The sequence below is a fragment of the Haliotis rubra genome, unplaced genomic scaffold (genome assembly GCF_003918875.1).
Source record: "Haliotis rubra isolate DU_JTF1 unplaced genomic scaffold, ASM391887v1 Scf1, whole genome shotgun sequence".
Classification (NCBI taxonomy): Eukaryota; Metazoa; Mollusca; class Gastropoda; order Lepetellida; family Haliotidae; genus Haliotis; species Haliotis rubra.
Genome location: NW_025764891.1, coordinates 2,785,257 through 2,803,580, shown reverse-complemented (window position 1 = coordinate 2,803,580; position 18,324 = coordinate 2,785,257). Strand labels below are relative to the sequence as shown.

Genomic DNA, 18,324 nt, shown 5'->3' with positions numbered 1-18,324 from the left:
AATTTTAGGAGAGAGCACGGTCAAAATACAGGCAGCGTGCACAGTTGACTGACCCATTATCGCATTTTCACTTCCATTTTTCGTTCCAGAGTGCGTCTGTAAATTCTCTCTCACACGCAATTCGTGAGTGTGGTTGTCAGTTTGTCAGTTTGTCGTTTAACGCTGCGCTCAGCAATTTTGTGGCTATATGACAGCAGTCTGTTAATAATCGGGTCCGTACCAGACAATCCAGTGACTGAGTAAATGGAATGCGATGACATGTCAAAGAGTGAGTGATTATGATTTAACGCCTCTTTCAGCAATATTCCAGCAATATCGCGGCGGGGGACACCAGAAATGGGCTTCACACATTGTACCCATGTGGGGAATCGAACCCGGGCCTTGCGAACGAGCGAACGCTTTAACCAATAGGCTACCCTACCGCGCCACTCATGTCAAAGAGCCTAACCACCGTTACACGCCCATTACTGCATATAAATGAAAAGCGAATTTATCACTCTGTGGTGGGTATGACATTCTCTTCCCCCAGAAGTTACTCAAATCCTATCTTGCGTACGTGGAAAGATATTACTTGAGTAACATCTGTGGGGAGAGAATGTGGGTTTGAGTGAAGAGAGACTTAAACCCTCCGTCAGTGTCAGTAAAACAGGTGCCCGCTGTAGACGTCATCCACCAGACCATGATTATTACATAACGTATATTACAGATCCGAACCGGTGTGAGGACGATGACGACCGGAAGTGCCGCGAACTGCTCGCTACAGGTGTGTGTGGGAAGGACATCAACATCAGTCAGCACTGCAAGAAGACGTGCCAGATGTGTCGTAAGTATGGTCCGAGTCTCTCTACTATGTGACTGTGTCTACTATGTGACTGTGTGTTAGTTAAGACTTTGACTTTGGCGTCAGTTTAGGCTCTATCATGCAGTTGCATCTCCAGTCACGTGACCAGAAGCACTATCTCCACAGATGTAACTCTTACGTCGTGTGATCTTGATCTCATACTATTATTCACAGATTATGTTTCACGTCTTCTCGGTTTTGTCTTGGTTAAGAATGTTTCTTTAGCCTTCTAGTGCTTGCTTCTGATACTGCCGACTTGGAGATCATGTCACCGGAAGTACAGACTACATCCACCAGTTTAACTCTCTGGACATGTAACCTCACACTGTAATAGATGAATTGTTTATCTTTCTGATACCCTGGGCTCTTCATAGAGGGAAGAGCATTGAGGAATAGTGGATCTATGGACGTATGTGGACTAAACATGCCTAACCCCCTTGCACTGGGTTGTAGTCAGATCTAGGTTCTTGTTGCTGATTCTCCTTTCATCATTGGTATCTTGTAGGAGACAGATCTAGGTTCTTGGCTTGCTGATTCTCCTTTCATCATTGGGACTATCTTGTAAACTCAGTCAGTTAGCTGTAGGAGACATGATTTTTCTAAGAAGCGCCTTTCTATCAGTCGTCTATTTAATTAAATGCTTTTTAATTGAAATGAGTACAGACGTGGGTAACTAGCGAGTAACGTAGTAGTCTGTACTTGAAAAAATTGAAAGGAAGGTATAATCCATGCTGCTGTTGTTGTTGCTGGACACGACGTTAATGGTTAACATCGTCCAAATGGGGATGTAGTGGAAGAGGATATCTCCCGGCACCCGTTGATGCTTCTGCTCCCATAGTTCGGGAACACTGAGCGTACATTTTCAATAAATAATGTTGACGTGTCATGTTGTGATAATTGCATTAGATATTATTACTTGCCAAAACACAATTATCCCTTCACGAACAAATTAAACCACAAATACTCTCACATAGACCCCACCACTTTACAAGTCCTCATCATGATACAATCCGATAATATTTTGTAAGTGAGTGAGTGAGTATGATTTTGCGCCTCTTTTAGCAATATTCCAGCAACATCACGGCGGGGATACCAGAAATGGGCTTCACACATTGTACCCATGTGGGGAATCGAACCCGGGCCTTTGGTGTGACGAGCGAACGCTTTAACCACTAGGCTACCGCCCCCGTTAATTTATAGTGGTGTGTAGTGTTGGGATGTTCTATGACATTGTACCCACTTGTTCACCCATTATTAACAGATATATTGTAAAGTATTTATACTTATCAAAGCTTGCAATGTTGAAGACGCGGTTCTAACGGTAAATTAATACTTAAAGTAACTAGCGATATAACGACAACCAATGATACTTCGACCAAGCAAACGGATGACCGAAGCCAACCCGCAAGGACAATGAGTCAAGTCATTGAGACAGGCCACCCTATCCTATTTAGTCCCATCCTACTCCAGCGTGGAGCTCTGGAGGACCCATTCTCACTCTAATGGCTGGTCTGGTTTGTACTTTTGTGTTTCAATAACTTTGCGATAATTCTTCTCAATTCTCATTCTTCATTCCAAATTGTATTAGTGTTGAGAATGTTCTCCTCCGGCGTTCGTACAGCCATCTTAAGCTGATAACTATCCTCTTTGACTATTCTCTTGAACATTCAACTTCAGTTGTTGCACATACTATATGTGTTACTCTGTAACAGTTCAGTTCTGTGTTATGGAATCAATAATATTCGTTTTGAAGAATATTGAACGCATCCACATTTCTACTGAAGACTGACAAAGATCCACTGTACCATGTCGAAAAGCAACAACCAGACAACCATCATGCTAGATATATTATAATAACCGTTAATAATAACCCGATAAACAATGGTCCACACGCAGCGAACACGGGGGCAGGATTTTAACCCAGCCCTACCACACCAGGGGTCCAGACCCGTCCAGAGGCCTCCAATTTTCGAGGGTCCTTACCGGAAAATGAGGGTAACGTAATGGGTCACTGAGTGATTGAGTTGAGTTTTACCCCGCTTTTAGCAATATTCCAGCAATATCACGGCGAGGGACACCAGAAATGGGCTTCACACATTGCACCCATGTGGGGAATCGAGCACGGGTCTTAGGCGTGACGAGCGAACGCTTTAACCACTAGACTACCCCACGTAGAAAGTGGTTAAAGTAATGAAGTTGTGTAGTACTGTTCATAAGATTACGTTTATAACAGGAACTACACGTGTCGAGGATATGGGACAGTGTATAATAATGTGCGTCACTCGGGACGAAAAGTGTCATTTTTTCTCGTTAATGTCTATACATCTGTGCACATAGTGTTGCGTCGCGTTAAGCCCCGCGGAGGCCATTACGTAAGGACATCTGTGTCCACAGGAAAAAAACAGTTTGTTTGTAGTTTGAAAGGCCAAGTCTACATACATGCTCCCACGACGTTTAGAACTAAATGATTCATATCGAAAAGAGTGTTTTCATTCACCTGGAAAGGAAGAACGATGCCAGCTGCTGCACGACTGTTGAAAGAGCTAAATGAATACTATTACAAACACATTAGAAGACTGTAGAGTTCTGTCAGACGTTGGAACTGTTGGAAACGAGGTGTTTAATACATAATGACGAAGGAGCAAATATGTGGTCAGGGGAGAGATTCATGGGGATTGTGATTATCCTTGCTAGATGACAGCGGAATGTCTATATTTTCATCCTACCGACGTCGACCGAATTGCGACTTCTACGTGGCTGATTACTCTATTACCGGACGCCTCTGAAGAAAGTTCCATACACGTGCTAAGCCTGGCGTTTGCTGGGTACAAAGTGGACGTAGTGGTTGCTGGCGACGTGGGCTTCATTACGTAGATGGAGGCGTCTCGCGTGGGGAAGAATGGCGGGGTTGATGCTTGATCCTTGGGCGTGATGCTTCTATAGGATGGGAGAGGGGCCGAGATTGCCGCTGATCGCCCGGATACGACCAACACACGCCTATCCTCACATCCCGGATCAACCACGAGAAAACACGCGTGAGAACGTGACCTCAGCGCCGTCTACCGGCATGTTTCGCTCTTCGATGGAAACTGTTTACAAGCCCGTATTAGATTGAAGGCGACTGTTTAATCATCTAAGTACCTCCCTTATACAATGCTGGCGAGGACTGAAAGGGTAAAAATGGATGTTTCGCAATTTAAAACGTTTCCTGATTAGAAATGGAGCCTTGATTTTATTCCATGTTATGACGTCAGCCGTCGGTTGTCGTAATCTGCCATTGTACATTGCAAGTTAATAAAACATCTTATTGCAGATTGAAGATTTGTATTTGAAGCCCGTTCTTCATATCAAATGAGGAAGAGATTTGTGTAAGGGGACATTAAACCATAGCCACTTAATGTAATCTCCTCCCAGGTCACAGGTCATCCGTCTCAACGCCAACATGTCATATCCACTCGGAACATATTGACGTCAGCACAAAAGCAGCTGACTTTCAAATCCAGTGACAAGTTACCACAAAGTCAACTTAAAGTGCCGTGCTGGCCATATGATTGTCTGTGACGCTGACGATCAATAGTGACAACACTTCAACAGCGGATTCGCATGATTAAACTCACTTTATGCAAACTTGCAGTTTTGTCTTTGTGCCAAGAAGTTGCCAAGTCTGAGTATGATATCTTCTTCTATCAATTCGCACGTACTCGGCAGTGGGGATCTGTAACCCAACCATCTTCCTCACAAGCTTTCAAATATATTTGGAATCAATTAAAGAAGTTATACTTTGGACGGAAGAAAGAACGTGACGATTCTCGTCGCTGACCAGAACAGAGGAGACGACGCTCTGTAGACATGGCTATAGAAGTGTTTCTGTTGTAGCTCCCTGCGGTAGTCCATAATTGAAAAATTGAAATGAGAAGGTATAATCCATGCTGTTGTTGTTGTTGCTGGACACGACGTTAATGGTTAACATCGTCCAAATGGGGATGTAGTGGAAGAGGATATCTCCCGCCACCCGTTGATGCCTCTGCTCCCATAGTTCGGGAACACTGAGCATAAATTTTCAATAAATAATGTTGACGTGTCATGTTGTGATAATTGCATTTGTCAAAGGATATTATTACTTGCCAAAACACAATTATCCCTTCACGAACATATTAAACGACAAATACTCTCACATAGACCCCCACCACTTTAAAAGTCCTCATCATGAGACCCCCGACCACGTTAGGGATTCACAACGTAACAACGTAACAGACCCACCACCAGTTACGGACACGCAGTCCCATTACAGACCCACACTCACGTTACATATTACATTACAGACCCACCATCACGTTACAGATTACATTACAGACATATCATCACGACGCAGACAATCCATCACGTCACAGACCCACCATCACGTCATAGACCCACCATCACGTCACAGACCCACCATCACGACGCAGACCCTCCATCACGTTACAGACCTCCTATCACGTCACAGACCCACCATCACGTCACAGACCCTCCATCACGACGCAGACCTTCTATCACGTTACAGACCCTCCATCACGTTACAGACCTATCACGTCACAGACCCTCAATCACATTACAGATCCTCTATCACGTTACAGACCTTCTATCACGTTACAGACCCTCCATCACGTCACAGACCCTCCATCACGTCACAGACCCTCCATCACATTACAGATCCTCTATCACGTTACAGACCTTCCATCACGTTACAGACCCTCCATCACGTTACAGACCCTCCATCACGTCACAGACCCACCATCACGTCACAGACCCTCCATCACGACGCAGACTCTCCATCACGTTACAGAACCACCATCACGCCACATACCCACCATCACGTTACATACCCACCATCACGTCACCACGTTACAGACCCATCATCAAGTCATCAGACCCACCATGACGACGCAGACAATCCATCACGTCACAGACCCACCATCACGTCACAGACCCACCATGACGACGCAGACAATCCATCACGTCACAGACCCACCATCACACAGTCACAGACCCACCATCACGACGCAGACCCTCCATCACGTTACAGACCTTCTATCACGTCACAGACCCACCATCACGTCACAGACCCACCATCACGTCACAGACCCACCATCACGACGCAGACCCTCCATCACGTTACAGACCTTCTATCACGTCACAGACCCTCCATCACATTACAGATCCTCTATCACGTTACAGACCTTCTATCACGTTACATACCCTCCATCACGTCACAGACCCACCATCACGTCACAGACCCACCATCACGTCACAGACCCTCCATCACGACGCAGACCCTCCATCACGTTACAGACCTTCTATCACGTTACAGATCCTCTATCACGTTACAGACCCAACATCACGACGCAGACCCTCCATAACGTTACAGAACCACCATCACGCCACATACCCACCATCACGTTACATACCCACCACCACGTTACAGACCCACCATCACGTCACCACGTTACAGACCCACCATCACGTCACCACGTCACAGACCCACCATCACGTCACACCCCATCACGTCATCACGTTACAGACCCACCATCACGTCACAGACCCACCGTCACGTCACAGACCCACCATCACGTCATCACGTAACAGATCTCACCGTGGTACAGTCCCCTACCATGTTTCAAACCTACCACTGCATTAAAGATCCCCCACCTAATGTACAAACCGACCATCACGTACATCACTGCGGCTAAGGTACGACAATGTTACGGTATAAGAGGCAACACTGGCTGAGAGAGGAGTCTGGGAGGCCAGTCTATCGATCAGCCAACTATAGTGTAATGGAAACTAGTTGAAAGAGTAACTATATATCACGTCCGCTGAGAAGTTATTATCTTTCATCATTCTTATCATATAAATGGAAATCAGTAAGTTCTGCCGAAACGTTACTATATTGTTAAAATAAACTTGTCACTTATCAAACTCGTAAAACAGCTGACCTGTCAGTCATCCAACTCTTCTTCCCCCGCCCCTGCCTTCAGTCAGCTACCCACAGGAATATTGCCAATCTGATAACCCTACTGCCCCAATATACAAATTTCAACGATTGATCCTTCACATCAATTCTCTCTGATTTCATTCTAAATTATTGACTACAAGCAGCCTGGTATACACTCGTCACGGATCACGCCCCAAGAGTTGCCAACACTGATAGCGTCTGGGAGGGCCTCATTGTGATGTTTCGTACGCTTAGGCGAATTTCACGTCCTATAGTTCTGAACGTCATTTCGGCGCAATTCGATTTCATATTATTTGATGTCGTGACCTGATACCCAACTGACAGTGACTAGACAATCCTTTAAACTGGTTCTGTGTCTTATCGACGAATCCCCGAAGTCCAGCAACATTACAATGTTTGTTCTGATTTATTTGTAACGGTGGTGGCCGATAGGACTTATGAAACAGTATGTCTGTACGCTTCATAAATGGCTACCGTGACGAGTACCAGTTTTTTCGGCGTTATTTCCTATGTGTTTAACGGATATGTGGCAGTATGCGGGCATGTGTAGTAAAGGGAAGAGATTCAGTGGAAGGGGTATATTGGAAAATGCATATCTGGCACTGTGCACGTGCCAGGCTGCTTCGGCGACATGTCTCGTGAAATAATTCACAAACATGGTAAATAGTAACAGTTAAGGCCATGTGTGCTCGGTAGAACTGTATATTTAAAAATTTATGATGAAATATTATGTAAATGTGGAAAACGTTATGCGTGTCTTTTAACCACATTTACCACTTTGGCGAACCCACGTGGAAGCATCTTGGATACGAACTCTCGACCACAGCGCGCACTCCTAAGGGACGCAACTCTGCACAGCGAATCTCGGCACCTCCTTGCGCCCCTTGAATCTTGCAAGAACTTCAACAGCATCGAGTTAAAAGATATGATTCAAACTTGTTCTACATTTTCTTATCCAACGAAGTCAAATATGTAAATACTTGGTTTGTCTTTTCGAATAACCCGATTCCGTGCCTATAGTCTGAGATTGACATGGTCCTTATCACAAATACGTCCAGAACACTTCATACCCGTATTTGTCTCAGAAGAAATGCACGGAGAGCGTTCGTATTTCAGTATGGTGTGACTAAGTAGAACAAAGTATATTATGAGTACCCTTTGAATATGCCATTATCAGTGTCTTTATCAATGTTTAATTTGTAATTTCACTTACTGCACGCTGTGCCCAAATGCGTACCTTGCAATGGACACGTCAAAAGCCTCTAATTGTGAGTTCGAATCCCGGTTCGACCGATTTCGTTCCTATGTGTGTTAGCTCCATTGCCTTGTTCGTGGATTTCATCAGTGTAGTAAACGTTTGAGACATGTATTATTTCTAACTTACCTCGTAAGGATGGGAAAGCCGCAATAACTCGGTGCGCCTTCTGGCAGCAACAGTTGTATGTCCCCCAAGGAGTTGAGATTGATAATAAGATGTGCCGTTGAAATTGACATCCAATGATTGGGGGGAAAATACCAGCGCCCTGAGTATGCACTAGAGCGTGGATATGTGCGCTATATAAATATCCAATAATAATAATGAATAACAATAATCCCAAACCTCCCAAATTCAGGTGAGGTGAAATTGGATTTAACGTCGTGCTTGAGAATATTTCGCTCATATGACGACGTGCATGCGTGTGTATGTGTATGTGCGGCTGCTTGTACTAGCCCAGATTGAAGCTGGTTTTATAGTGCTAGCCCACTGAGATACCATGCCGCAGTGAAGCATGAATACCCCACTCAGACACATTATACTGACTCCGAGCCGACCAGTCCTTGTTGTACCCATTAATGCCGAGCGCCAGGCAGGGACCAACAAGTACCATATTTTAACGTCTTTTGGTATGACGCGGTCGGGGATCGAACCGGGCGGACGCTCTAACCACTACACCACGGAGGCGGTCCTGACGCGTAGTAGTATTGCTGATATAGTGTTGTAAGCAACGTTCAACCCAACAGCTGCAGGTACGTCAACCGTGTAAGAATACAAACACAAGAGAGAGGTGAACCGCCCTAATTATCATATAGTGCCATACGAATTTGCTGCCATGTTGACAGAAACACAGGCATCTGGAAAACCTTTATTACCATCAAATTGGGAACTTTATGCGAGCGAATAGTTATTGAGCAAGAAGGCGTCGCAAGGGTCTTTAGAGCTGACTGAAAGTAGTTCCGTATTTATCGGATCCTGGTAGCAGGTTTATCGGACTGGTTCGTCATCTCGAAAATCCATGTACTTAATGATGACATTTACGCTGTACATTTCGTCTCTTTGTGTCCTCCAAGCACCTGTTCATGCAGCTGTAATGTTAACGATGCTGGAACCCGTATCACTACGACCGGCGTCACTCAAGTTTACCGCAAGGTAATTCCTTCTAGATTACGCTAATGACCAGTTACTACGCTCCCTGTGCTTAATCCGGAGAAATGATCAGACGGTAAGATTAAAAGTGCATGCTAGAAAATTCAATTAGGCCATTGACGAAGGTTCCTCGCTATACGGAGACAATATAAAAATACAAGTCACATAAATCATAAAAAATCAATATTAATTATTTAATGTTTAAATATATGTCTTGACATCAGCTAATGTAAATCTATTTTACTCGCCATCGCGGGGGATCTCGGAAAGTCATAACTCCATAAAACAGACGCTGGTTGAAGGCTTGGGTGACTTAGAAACTTCAATATCTGGTTTCTGTCAAAATATACTACGACTCTTTCTGTCTTCCTCCGTTCTCTGAGTCTCCCTGTCTTTCACTCCTGCATGATAATTCATTCAGATGAAATTAATGACATCGCTGTTTTCTGTCTACTATTTATCTTTCCATCTTTCTATTTTTAGTTCCTTCAACGTGAGACTTTACTTGAGAATGGAACATGAAAAGATACATTTATATATGTCATGCAGTTTTATAACATGACATTTCGTATCACGTTGTCATGGAGAATATGGACATGACATTTCGTATCACGTTGCCGTGGAGAATATGGACATGACATTTAGTATCACGCTGTCATGGAGAATATGGACATGGCATTTAGTATCACGTTGTCATGGAGAATATGGAAATGACATTTAGTATCACGTTGCCGTGGAGAATATGGACATGGCATTTAGTATCACGTTGTCATGGAGAATATGGACATGACATTTAGTATCACGTTGTCATGGAGAATATGGACATGACATTTCATATCACGTTGCCGTGGAGAATATGGACATTACATTTAGTATCACGTTGTCATGGAGAATATGGACATTACATTTAGTATCATGTTGTCATGGAGAATATGGACATTACATTTAGTATGGAGACGTTTAGCCGTGGATGGAGAATATGGACATGACATTTCATATCACGTTGCCGTGGAGAATATGGACATTACATTTAGTATCACGTTGTCATGGAGAATATGGACATGACATTTAGTATCACGTTGTCATAGAGAATATCGAAATGACATTTCATATCACGTTGCCGTGGAGAATATGGACATTACATTTAGTATCACGTTGTCATGGATAATATGGACATTACATTTAGCATCACGTTGTCATGGAGAATATGGACATGACATTTAGTATCACGTTGTCATGGAGAATATGGAAATGACATTTAGTATCACGTTGCCGTGGAGAATATGGACATGGCATTTAGTATCACGTTGTCATGGAGAATATGGACATGACATTTAGTATCACGTGGTCATAGAGAATATGGACATTACATTTAGTATCACGTTGTCATGGTGAATATGGTACCACGTTGTCATGAGTGAAGAGGTTTAAAAGTATGCCTGTTAAATGTCTGCTTGTGGTGGGAAAGCTAGACGTGACATTCCATAGCATTATGTTATAGTTTAGGCCAAAACAAATATGTCCGTTTCCTATTACATGCTTTTTCAAAATAGGGTAGATGGGTCGGTTTTATCTTCTTCTTTTTTTACTTTTTTAATTTTATAGTGGCACCAGGTGGGCACCTGAGGTCTTCAAGAGTACATCATGTAGTGACAATTTCCTTATGATGAAACACTGAAAGATGTCTATATTTCATTATTTATGTTATTTATTTGCAGATTTGGTCAGTGATGAACCATTATGCCAATTCAATGCAATCCATTTTAGCCCTACGTACACTGAAACACATGAAAATATCATACTCGATTAGGATGAAAATGATGATTTGAAATGCACTCCAGTCATGATATCGACTTGGTTAAAAAATGATTTAGGGTCGGGGGGCTTAGGATAGGGTCGGTCGGGTTACCAGAAACGAAAATTTTTATATTTTGTTTGCCTTATAGACAGTTAATATTTATAGTATCACTGCATTTTGAATTCCACATGTCTTCCCCAGAGGGCCAACCCCGTCAGAAGTGTCGGTTCGACCCCAAACTCCACGGGAACTGGATGTTATATGATCGGGACAGAAATGAGGAAATCTCGATCAACCACAACAGGGCCTCTTTCTCCAAGTTCGGCAGGTTCTCGTGCCGGGAAACGGGATCTGACGAGAACCAATACAAGACGGTGTCCGAGTTTACCAATGGGTGGTAGGTCACATATCGTATACTACCCGAAACATCATTAGCACCACCAGATTCCTTCGTATGAACATTGGGAACTTGTCATTCCCTTTGAGATTAAACTTATAGCATGAGAAATATATTTGAGTAGTACAATAGAGAGTGGATTAACCCCGTCGAGACCAGTACCATTCCGTTTGAGCAAAATTGGGAGGGGGTGTCTTTGTGAAGTTCGAGAAGAATATTTCACATATATATTTAACAAAATATTTCAGACCTGAAATGAATTTTTTTTAAATTTTTAACATTGTCATTGATCCAAACTTATATTGTGCTTCTTGAACCGATGACAAAAACTCTTACGTAATACGACGAAATAATGAAACTTTTTCAAAGAAATACATCTATGTCCTCGGTAGTCGCTTAGTCACACCGATGAGGGGCGGTGGGGTAGCCTAGTGGTTAAAGCGTTGGCTCGTCACGCCGGAGACCCGGGTTCGATTCCCCACATGGGCACAATGTGTGAAGCCCATTTCTGGTGTCCCCCGCCGTGATATTGCTGGAATATTGCTAAAAACTCAGGCAGTCAGTCACACCGATGAACGGGAAAACCCCTTTTTAGCTTTATTGGGGTCCATAAGGGTCGCTGATCAGACATTTCAATTTAGGTTACAAATATATCTGAAGAATTTAACCATATTGGACTGCCAACTTCTTTTCTTTGCTTATTATAAAGCCATAACGCTTGGCGATCTGAAAAATAAAGGCCACATGCTGGACAATCAGGTCGAAATTGTATTATATAAGAGAATAATAGCCATGTTTCTATTGTCATTGGTTTATTTGTTTGCATGTTATTGTGAAATTTTATATGGATTAGATTCGCTAATCAGTGATGGCAGATTAAAATGGCTGACTCGGAGATAGGATGATCAGACCAATATGTTCCACTCGCCAGCCGAGTATTGGCTTAATCTACTTTGGGGTATTTAGCGATGTCTATATTGGCCGTTAGGGGTCCATTTACGACATAACAGGAATATTAGACAGATTTGGCGTGTTACGACCCAGAATACAATGTTTCGTGGATTGGTTTGGTATTCAGAAATAGTCTAGAATTGTATTGAGATAAATCAACATGTTAGTGCCCGACACTAAGCAGCTGTTCGATGTGGGGCGAGGTGGTGTAGTGAACTGACGAGTCAACAGGGTGCTGGTGGGGCGAGGTGGTGCAGTGAACTGACGGGTCTACAGGGTACTGGTTTGGGGATGTGGTGTAGTGATCTGACGGGTCTACAGGGTACTGGTGGGGCGAGGTGGTGTAGTGAACTGACGGGTCTACAGGGTACTGGTGGGGCGATGTGGTGTAGTGAATCGACGGGTCAACAGGGTACTGGTGGGGCGAGGTGGTGTAGTGAACTAACTGGTCAACAGGGTGCTGATGGGGCGATGTGGTGTAGTGAAGTGACGGGTCTACAGGGTGCTGATGTGGCGAGGTGGTGTAGTGAACTGACGGGTCAACAGGGTGCTGATGTGGCGAGGTGGTGTAGTGAACTGACGGGTCTACAGGGTACTGGTGGGGCGATGTGGTGTAGTGAACTGACGGGTCTACAGGGTACTGATGGGGCGAGGTGGTGTAGTGAACTGACGGGTCTACAGGGTACTGGTGGGGCGAGGTGGTGTAGTGAACTAACTGGTCAACAGGGTACTGGTGGGGCGAGGTGGTGTAGTGATCTGACGGGTCAACAGGGTGCTGGTGGGGAGAGGTGGTGTAGTGAACTAACTGGTTAACAGGGTACTGGTGGGACGAGGTGGTGTAGTGAACTGATGGGTCTACAGGGTACTGGTGGGGCGAGGTGGTGTAGTGAACTAACTGGTCAACAGGGTACTGGTGGGGCGAGGTGGTGTAGTGAACTAACTGGTCTACAGGGTACTGGTGGGGCGAGGTGGTGTAGTGATCTGAACAGGTCTACAGGGGTGTAGTGCTGGTGGGGCTATGTGGTGTAGTGAACTGATTGGGTCAACAGGGTGCTGATTGGGCGAGGTGGTGTAGTGAACTAACTGGTCAACAGGGTACTGGTGGGGCGAGGTGGTGTAGTGAACTAACTGGTCAACAGGGTACTGGTGGGGCGAGGTGGTGTAGTTAACTAACTGGTCTACAGGGTACTGGTGGGGCGAGGTGGTGTAGTGATCTGACGGGTCTACAGGGTGCTGGTGGGGCGAGGTGGTGTAGTGAACTGACGGGTCTACAGGGTGCTGGTGGGGCTATGTGGTGTAGTGAACTGATTGGGTCAACAGGGTGCTGATGGGGCGAGGTGGTGTAGTGAACTAACTGGTCAACAGGGTACTGGTGGGGCGAGGTGGTGTAGTGAACTGACGGGTCTACAGGGTACTTGTTTGGGGATGTGGTGTAGTGATCTGACGGGTCAACAGGGTGCTGATGGGGCGAGGTGGTGTAGTGAACTGACGGGTCAGCAGGGTACTGATGGGACGAGGTGGTGTAGTGAACTGGTGGGTCTACAGGGTACTGGTGGGGCGAGGCGTTGTGGTGAACTAGGGAACTGATAGGACTGGGTTGTGTAGTGGACCAATTGGCTAAAGAGAGTACCAGTTACGCGGGGAGGTATAGTGACTAACTGGCAGAGCAGGGTAGAGATGTGGCTATGTGGTATAGTTGACTGATTGGCTTAACAGAGTACAAGTTAAGTAAGGAGGTATAGTTTCTAACTGGCTGAACTGGGTAGCGATATGGTGTTGTGGCGTAACGGGTTGCCGTGCCATTCAGCGACAAGCATGGTGCTGATAAACAGAGAAATAATATCAAAGCGGATCTGGCTTCCGACCGTACACGTTTCTGGAGCTCCTAAGGGAAGCATCTCTGTAAAACGAATTGCGGGGTCTGAGACGATTGAGTCAGTGTGACCCCCATACAAAAGTCGTATGTACTTTATAAGCCAGCTGTAAGGATATTCTGTTTGTGACTACATATGTAACATACATGATCTACCTCTTCTCCCCACAGCTCTCCTCGCTATACGTGTATTGAGTTTCACCGAAGGAATAACAACGTCCTACAATACCGGATAAGTAAGTATAAGTGGTTTCCTATGCGTATCTGGCTCTGAAAGCATTACATCCCTAACCGTGTAATTTGACTTCACTGTCTTCGGAATGACTGTCTTCTCTTCCTCTAAACGATTAATCCTTTCCCGTATCTCTATATATACACAACACAGAAAAATTAACTCTTCACCAAGAGACACATGAAAAAGGTTGCTTTCCCACAAGGACAACCAAATGACGTCCGCTATCAATGCTAGTGGCGTATTAGCAGCTGAAAGGGAAGCAGTATCTATATAATCTAGATCTGGTTCAGATCATATGTACGTGTAAGTGATGGTATTCAGTGAAATCGCTCACCTAATCTGGCAATGATATTGACGTTATCCTCTGGACTATTACCGTGGTATTAAGTGGTGATGTTGCCCCCTCAAGGCAATACACACGTTATATGAATGTTAATTTGTGTAGATTTTGAAAGCATTTTTAACATTTATATTTAATTTTGTTCTCAAATAATCTGAGGTGCTGTGATGACGTCATCCTATTGTCTTTCTTTCACCTTGGTCGGATGTTATTGCATAAATGTAGATATAACATGTACAATTCCTTTATCGTTCGGCGCAGAGATTTTAGAGACATACCGTAAATTCTTGATCGACGCCCGTCTTAAACTTATCGTACGTATTGTATCGAAAGCATGCTGCGTTCGACACTCGCAATGAATAAACACATTGAAACGGGACTCTAAACATATACTGGACAAAAATAGTTAGGGATATATGTAATTTTTGAAATTATGAATAATTAATCTATTTATTCACTGACACACTGATAAAATATCAATCATAAAAATACCAATATCCCTAACTTATTTTGTCCAGTATAGATATTCCTCTAGGCACTCATGCAATGCTGCTGGAACTAAAAGTCGTTAGTATACGAAATACAAAATGCATTTATTTTTCTGTCGACACTCAAAAACACAGTATTTTCTTTTACACAAAACATGTCAGCAAAACAAAATATTTCTTTAAAACTTGTGGTTGCTTTAATAGTTTGGAATACACTTAAATCATTTCTTCGGAGCTATAAATCTCATATAATTACCTCATATCTTTGCAATAAAGGGCACGATATCACACCACACTTCTCTAAAAATATAAATCCGCGTGCGGCAGTTTCCGATGTACGGAGCAATTGTTTTTCTATACATGGCAAGTGTTCTCTGTTTGGAAGATGTCAGTTTCAATTATCGATTTCAGGCAAGTCGTAAGAGATTATATGTCTTGTATTGCATCATTAGGAAGCTGAAGTGATTGCATATGCCCCAATATATACTGTATATATAACATAGGCCCAAATATTGTCGAAAATATGTGACATTGTGCCTTTAAAGGGCACATGCAACCAAAAAATCAAACATAATTAAAACACAATTATCACTTATTCATGACATATAATATACATTGCTGGTTATGAAAAAAACATATAAACAAAATTATAAGAGTACAATCGCAAATCAAAAGTGCAATATTGTGTACTTCGGTTTACTTCCCAAGAAACGAAGCAGCCGGGATACCGAACCCAGTCAGAGCGGGTGGGTGTGCACTCAAGTGTAACGGCTGGTTCATTTGCCGATGCCCTCACGGCTAATTGTGTGTGTATATATAGAGATGTTGGGTTTTGTAAATACATGCTCATTTTGTGTATAACATTTTGCAATCAACAGACATCATAACATGTCATGTGTTCAAGTATCACACCTGCCTGTCTGTGTAATTACATCATGTGACAGAGACCGAACTCGGGCCATAAATCAATGCATTTTGTTTATGGTGTATAGCCTGATTGGTTTTAAGTTCAAATTGCATGTGGTCAGTGATAGCAGCTGTGTATTGAATATTGTCATTAGCAGACAGGCGGGCAGACACACAGGTGTCAATAAAACAAGACATTGAGTTTTGTCTGTGACAACGACATATCTATATCACAGTTGGAAATTCTGTCAACGCTAAATAATGGCATTGCTTTTAAGTATCGAACTGAGAAAGTGACTCGGTAAGAAGAACGCGTGGTGAAATAGACGAATGAAATTATATAAACAGTTAATTTACTGTCATAACATATAAAAAGCTCGCGCCTGTGAGATATCAACAAAACATTAGAAAAATAGCACACACCAAAGCCTTCACCGAGCATTCACCGGACAACCGCTTCCAAGCTGCGTGAACCTACTTCACTGCGCACGTGCTATAAGCGCCGCCCAGCTGTTGAAACCCGTTTTCCCCAGAAAAGTCGGGGGAAATTTAGTGAAACGTTTGAACTCCGATTTCGCGCGTTTTTTCATCGCGTTATTTTTCAACTTTATAAGTTGAATTTGCATTTTTGACGATTTGTTTCGGTAAGTCCATACCGAAAGGTATCAGAATCTGCAGAGTTGTGTTTTGCGTTGCATGTGACCTTTAAGGTAATCGTTAAAACAGTACTAGTGTTCACTGCCATCTCAGACAAAATTATCCAAGGTACAACTAAGTACCAAATACGACTTAAGTAATCGATGTAAATGCCGATACTGAGAAAACCTTCCTTCTGTCACATAATCCATACAAATAATGTGATGGCGAAAACCAAGAACATTTAATATGCTGCCAAACAAACCAGAGCCGAATCAGCGCGAACACCACGTTTTGGATAAGTGTTCGTGCAACAGAAGAATCCATTTTCAGTGTGGTGCAGAGCCATGCCGTTGACGTACAACGTGCTCTACGTTTTTCGCCAGTTATTGTTTAATTATGCAGATTGGCAAGGTGGTTGTTGTTATAAGGTTTAGTCAGCTGAGGTTGAAAAGACAAATCGACACACCAGCTAGCTTTGATAGTGAGTGAGTTAGGTTTTACGCCGCTTTTGGCAATATTCTAGCAATATCAAAGCGGGGGACACAAAAAATGGGCTTCGTATATTGTAGCCATATCGAATTGAACCCGAGCCTCGGCGTGACTAACAAACGCTTTAACCATTAGGCTACCACTACATCCCTGCTACGATAGTAAAAGATAGTACAGCAATAAATCTCTTCGGTCGAGTATTTTTTTCTTATATTGACAATGTTGGAACGCTGCAATGTATCATAAAATCACCTTTTTGTAATGTGAAATCGGATATCAGTAACTATCTACAGCAGTAAGTGATAGTTGTAAAAAACAACTGAAATAGCTCCATCTATTATACTCTCATTCACACGTAACGGTTTTATTGGATCAAAAATGAATTGCTCGCTTGTTACGTTTCAACATACACTGGTACTAGGGTAAATTACTCCAAGAAAAAAATTACTTTAAAAAAATTGCCCCAGTTTTTCCCCAAGCGCCCACTCGACTTACCACAGGCTAATTGGGTCATAACTCACCATCTTCAATCATCAATAACGACCTTCGTCACCAACGTTGATAAAAAACTAACAAAGTGATCTGTCACTCTTTCTTGCGCTCTTACTTTCGTTATTTAACACAATGGTTGAGCCAGATATCTATATTTGACAAATTTCCTATCTTCAAACCAGTGGCGCCATTGTAATTGCAAAGTTATCTCCCCTGGGACTCACAAAACACTTCCGCTTTGTACCGTAATGGACGTTTCATGCTCTCTCACATTCAGCTAGGGCAAGGCTATCATATTTGGCCTGACAATGCGTTAGGATATCGTTATACAGACTAGACCGACAACGATGGGTGTATGCCATGTTTTATTCATACATAAGACCCATGTAAAGCACACAATAACATCCCCTCGATCTCTCAACAGCTGCAAAAGGACCATCACGAGTAAATCAAAGCATTCGTCTTCTGAAGATGTT

General features: G+C 43.3%; 1 protein-coding gene across 1 annotated transcript in view; it reads left to right on the top strand.

Annotated features, from left to right (window-relative positions):
* LOC124268948 overlaps positions 1 to 18,324 on the top strand; it is a 135,165-nt gene that overhangs the window by 90,625 nt on the left and 26,216 nt on the right. Inside the window, exons 9-11 of the mRNA XM_046704009.1 lie at positions 707 to 823; positions 11,240 to 11,435; positions 14,431 to 14,495. Coding sequence (XP_046559965.1) covers positions 707 to 823; positions 11,240 to 11,435; positions 14,431 to 14,495 — 378 coding nt within the window. The remainder of the gene's footprint in view (positions 1 to 706; positions 824 to 11,239; positions 11,436 to 14,430; positions 14,496 to 18,324) is intronic.